This window comes from Apteryx rowi, unplaced genomic scaffold (genome assembly GCF_003343035.1).
Source record: "Apteryx rowi isolate R43461 unplaced genomic scaffold, aptRow1 scaffold_26, whole genome shotgun sequence".
NCBI classification, from domain to species: Eukaryota; Metazoa; Chordata; class Aves; order Apterygiformes; family Apterygidae; genus Apteryx; species Apteryx rowi.
The window spans coordinates 4,472,217-4,477,370 of record NW_020448974.1 but is presented as its reverse complement, the minus strand read 5'-3'; the positions used below and the strand labels follow the sequence as shown (position 1 = coordinate 4,477,370).

Sequence of the window (5,154 nt, the reverse complement as noted above, 5' to 3'; positions counted from 1 at the left end):
TCTTTTTATGCAGCAACCAAATCACCCCTTTGTATTTACAGAAACTCCATAATCCAGTCTCTGTTTTGGCCTCATTGCTGCCTATGTTAATCTCCATGGAAATTGGTAAGGGCTTTTCCATATATAGAAATCTTCTAAAATTGGGCCTCTTCATAGTTGTCTGAAGACATTCAGTGTTAAACTGTTTGCCTTTATATTCTGAATGCAGGTTGTTTTCCTCCTGAAACCCTGCAAAATAATTGGATTTTTTCTTTGGTAGGAATCTAGCTGGGACATTAGGCACTGTCACCCATGATTAACCGAACAGAAAAAAAACTGCTTGTTCCTATGCTGCTGTTACTTCTGATTTTATGTACTCAGTAAATAATGGAAAGGGATCAATCATTTCTTTTCAGTGTTGCTGCCCTGCAGAGACTTTTGTTCTGGTACAATGCAGATGAGCATTAGTTATCCAGTTATTTTAATCAAGTAGTTTAACCCTGTTAATAACAGTTTTATCTTTTAATAAAGTGCCTTCTCTATTTTTATGCTGAATGTAAAATTTGCACTTGGACAGATTCAGGAATTCTGTGAATTTGTAACTGATACAAAACTTGAGAACTTTGTTCATGTTCATAGCTGGTAAGCTGACCATTTTTAAGTACTAYGTTTTAAGCTTTCATTATAATAACCTTGTGGGTGATAAGTTCTCAGTCTGTTACACAGGTTTTATAGTACAAAATTCCAAATAAAAACAAATGCTTACTGAGAATGTAACCCCTGTCACTTCTGAGTTTTTACCAGCTAGCATGTATAACTAACTCCATGAAATACCAAATGCAGACAGTAGTGGAAGTGTTTGAAGTGCGAATCCATGGTGGTGCAAGTAGCTGGTTAGCAGTTCTGCAGCTAGCTGTTGGGCCAGTAGAACACCCTCCTTCTGTCAAAAAGACTACTTTGAAGAATTGGGGGTAGGGAGTGGGCTACAGCAGTAGTGAGCTGTAGTGGATGACTGCTAGTTGAACTTTTCCAGCATATTTTCAAGAAGCAAAATGGTTACAGATGAAGGCTATAAGAGAAGTGGCTAGTTGCTGAGATTAGAGAGTTTCTCTTTGGAAAATGTTCAATATCTGTGCAAATTTGGGCTTTCAAACTCGGGGGGAAAACCTGCATTTTTAAGAAACTGAGCACTTGGAAACACTCTTGTGATGCTTTTGTCAGAGGATAGTCTGTTTCTTTTGAAACACTTGGCCAGAATAAAGCAATCCGTGGAAAACTCCCAGAAGCAGTTAAACTTTCAAAGAGAAAATGGACTGTAAAACAACTCGGGTACGTTTTTTTTTTTTTTTTCCTCCTAACCTAGATTCAAATAATTGTCTTGAGTGCTTTTTTTAAGCACAACCAGAATTAGGGATTATAATAAAAAAAGACTTTCTGATATTTTTATACAGATATTTCATGTATTATGCTGGACAAAAGGCATTGAAGATAATGGAAGAATAAAAAAAAGTTTTAAAACTTTAATAAATACACAGTGAAGATATAACATTACTGTCATCCAGATTTTTTTAAGTTAAAGATATTTAGTACAATAACGCATTTTAAAGGTAGCATCTATGTATTTTCAAAGAAAGACCACTGTTTTTTAATTTGTATGTGAACATAATTGAGACAACATGATTGAAAGTTATTTCTGATATACCCATTACCTTTTTACAGTCAGAACAAACTAACGTTTGTCTTTTGTTAGATGTCGTCTACTGAAAGGGGTAGAAAGAACTGGCCTAGTAAATGAGATACAGGTCTGAGACTAGTTCCTGTCTGAAAATGGGTAGGTCATTTAAACTTGCTCTGCAACTCACTCATTTGCAAAGCAATGATAAAGTATTATTATCCCTACCCCACAGATAATGACAAAAAGTTACATAAATACAGGCTTACGTGTTCCAGTGGTAAACACTCTGAATACCTAGGTGTACCTCCGATCAACTGATATGCTTCCAGGCAGGCTTTGTTGGACTTAACCTCTGAATGTGGTTGACTTCCTTTGGTTTTTGAGCAGACACCTGTGCCTACTAAGTGAACCYGAAATTCAGAACAGCTGTTTATGTACGCCTTTTCTCTTCAAAGCATTTCATACATAAGCCTAGCTTCCCTCTAGAGGTGTCCAGGGTATGGTCCCCTCAGAGGTGAAAGGGCAGTAGTTAGTACCAATTTTAAATGACTTGAACACAATATCCAAATTTTGAGATGGTATTTCTAAATACAAACCCTGCAGGAAATGTACAAAGACCAAAAAATTAGTTCCAGCTCAAGTCAGACACTTCTACAAGGAGTCCACAATTTTGAAATGCTTACATTTAATTTACTTTACCTCATTCAAGTGATAATAGTTCCAGAGCAGTCTGCTCTTACCAAATCAACTACTGATTCAGTAATAATTCAAGAGGCAGCATCATCTACTGAATCATCTCCTCCTCTGCTGGGGGAGGGTGACTTAGCAATTCACTCTAACTTTTAGTTTGAGATTTCATGAATTATTAAGTATGTTACTTTATTGCAAAAGTTTTCACTGAAAATACAAGGTAAAGGGAAGTTATTCTTCAGAGTCAGCAATGCAATTTTAGATATTTATTAAACAATTTGTTCCTTTGAAAATAAAACTGAAAATCTCAGTTTGCACTTGGATTTAAAGATCCACCTCATCACATTCAGATAACATGTATCATTAGAAGGGATGGTTTTGAGACAGTTGCCTTTAGAGATTCCTTGTGTTCTGATGATAAAAATACTATTCCTAAGGCAATTATAACTACATAAGTTAAAAAAAAAAATAGAAAAAATCCCATCAGAAGAGCAGCACGTGCCCACAGTGGTTTAATAATGTAGTTTCATATTGCACAGTACTCATGTGTAGTTTTTATAGTTTCTCCTTGCRTGGGAAAATGGTCTCAAAACTGGTGGTCAGGTAGCAGAAGTCCAATTACATAGATATTGCCTATTACTGATATCCTGGAAGTGGTAGTTTATGTCCTTCCTTTGCTTCAAAAAAGGTGTAAGAGAGAGTGATCAAATCAACTTTAGCCATTTTAGGGTCCTCTGCAAATTCTGGATCAATGTAGAAAAAGACAGGCATGTCCACTTCCTCTTGAGGATTAAGCCGCTGTTCTTCAAAACAAAAACACTGCAGGGGAGAGGAGGGAAAAAAAAATGATTAGCCAAAAAAGCTACAGTGAGCTTTCTCTGCCAAGGAGAGGTAGCACTTCATCTTTTAAATCAGCTCTCATTCCCTGTACATTCCTCCCATCCAAGGAAGGAYGAGCACTCAGAATAACAAGTGCCATCTCAGCAACGTGACACCAAGGCAGCAATTCTGTTCCCCATGCGTTATAGGAAGAAATTATCTTCTAATGACTTGTCTAAAAGTGCTACCTCACATCATTAACAACTGCCCTCAAAGTCACTTGTACTAATGTGTATTAGGGAACCACTCTAATTTAATATGCTRTGGCCTGTCAGGAAGACAGCAAGACTAAGAATGAAYATGGTTATTTGAAAAATCGAAAATTGAAGGCATTTTCTCAAATATTGGTATACTAAGAATGAACTCCAGGGTTGAAATTCAAAATCCTCATTTATGGATAACAATTCAGTTACATTCATATAAAGAAAAATACAATCAGTGAATTGTTTACACTTACTTGTATTTTATTGAAATACTGTCCTGCTTCAAAGGGTACTACATTGTAGGTAGAGATTCCAATTACTGGTTTGTCAGTAGGATTTTTTGCTTTATAAAATGCCAGTGCAGTCTCTCCTGGWACCACCTGTATTAAAAGTCGCATGAGGATTTTTAATGCACTTGGAGCCCTCCATCCCTCAAAGTCCTTTAGTTTAACTAAATTAAGTATGACTTTATTTTCTGTTTTGCCGTTTCAAATTGATTATTCCTATGCTTCACTAACATCTTGCTTATAGATAACTCACCCCGTTCTAAATTAAAAATATTAAAAGCATCCATATATGTGCATTTTGAATCTTGAGCAGTTTACCACTGAGCTTCTACTATTCTCAGCAGTTTACCAGCATGCAAAGCTTTTTTAAGAGGCATATTTATATAGGGTGTACTTTTCCATTTTGGACAATATTGTTYTTTCAATAATGGAATCGGAAACTAATTAAGAAGCATAACTGATTTTGAGAGCCTTTATCAAGAACCGATTTTAAACAGTAAAGTTGGATAAAAAAAAAGGCTCATTTTTATAAAAGCAATCCCGGAAGCAGAGTGGCAAGAAAAGAAAGTACCAGCCTGGCAAAACGCCAAAGTCTAAGATCGCCAGCTATACTGGAAACTTTTTTTACACTTGTACAGAGTAAGCTGCAATCTCTTTTGGCAGCTCCATGGGGAAAAAGAACCGACTGCAAGATAACTACAATACGACAGGCAATAAGAGTTTACAAAACCCCTCCGGTAGGTGGGACGGGAACCGCGCCTCTTCCCCCGGCGCTGAAAATACARTTCGGAACTGTGAGTACTGCGGAACCACCCCCGGGCTGACACACGGCTGGGATTTTTCTGGATCAGCACCCAAACACGCAAGTGAACGACCCCACAGGATCAGGATGGCCACAGAGGACCTAAGTAAAACCCCCGCCTCGGTTTCAAGCCCCGTGAGGTGACCGTTAGCGCGAGAAGGGGCAGGTCGCTCACGTAGATCTCCGTCTGCTGCGGCCTGAAGTTCCAGTGGAGGCTGGCGTGCACGTCCGCGTTGAACGTGACCCTCACGACGCGCTCCCGCACCGGCTTCATGCTCTCGATCTGCTCCGCGCCGTGACCGGCTGCCGTCGTGCCGCCGAGGCCCGTCGCCTGCCAAAGGGCGGCAGGTCACTCGCTAACCGCGCGCGGCGTTTTCGGCGCCGCCAGCGGTTTGAGAGGTTATTCAGACTGAGGAGGGGGAGGGGGGAGGCTGAAGGCCGCGGTACCTGGCAGTAGAGGCGGTAGAGCGGCACGGCCGCGTAGGACATGCCCACCATGCCCACGGCGGCGGCGGCGATGTAGGCGAGCGCCGTGCGGTTGCGGCGCCGCCACTCCTCCTCCTGCGCGCGCGTGAAGGGGTTGGAGCTGCGCAGCCCGCGCGCCGGCTGCGGGCCCGGCGCCCACAGCCCGCACCCAGC

At 40.6% G+C, this 5,154-nt stretch overlaps 1 protein-coding gene across 1 annotated transcript; it reads right to left on the bottom strand.

Moving 5' to 3' along the window:
- Positions 1–2,595: 2,595 nt before the first annotated feature.
- On the bottom strand, positions 2,596–5,147 carry LOC112966946 (cytochrome c oxidase assembly protein COX11, mitochondrial). Its single transcript, XM_026067555.1, has 4 exons — positions 4,963–5,147; positions 4,691–4,846; positions 3,681–3,806; positions 2,596–3,163 (listed from the first exon to the last, which is right to left on the bottom strand). Exons 1-4 carry the CDS (start codon positions 5,011–5,013, stop codon positions 2,981–2,983), a joined length of 516 nt encoding a protein of 171 aa, XP_025923340.1. The 5' UTR covers positions 5,014–5,147; the 3' UTR covers positions 2,596–2,980.
- Between the last annotated feature and the right edge of the window lie 7 nt (positions 5,148–5,154).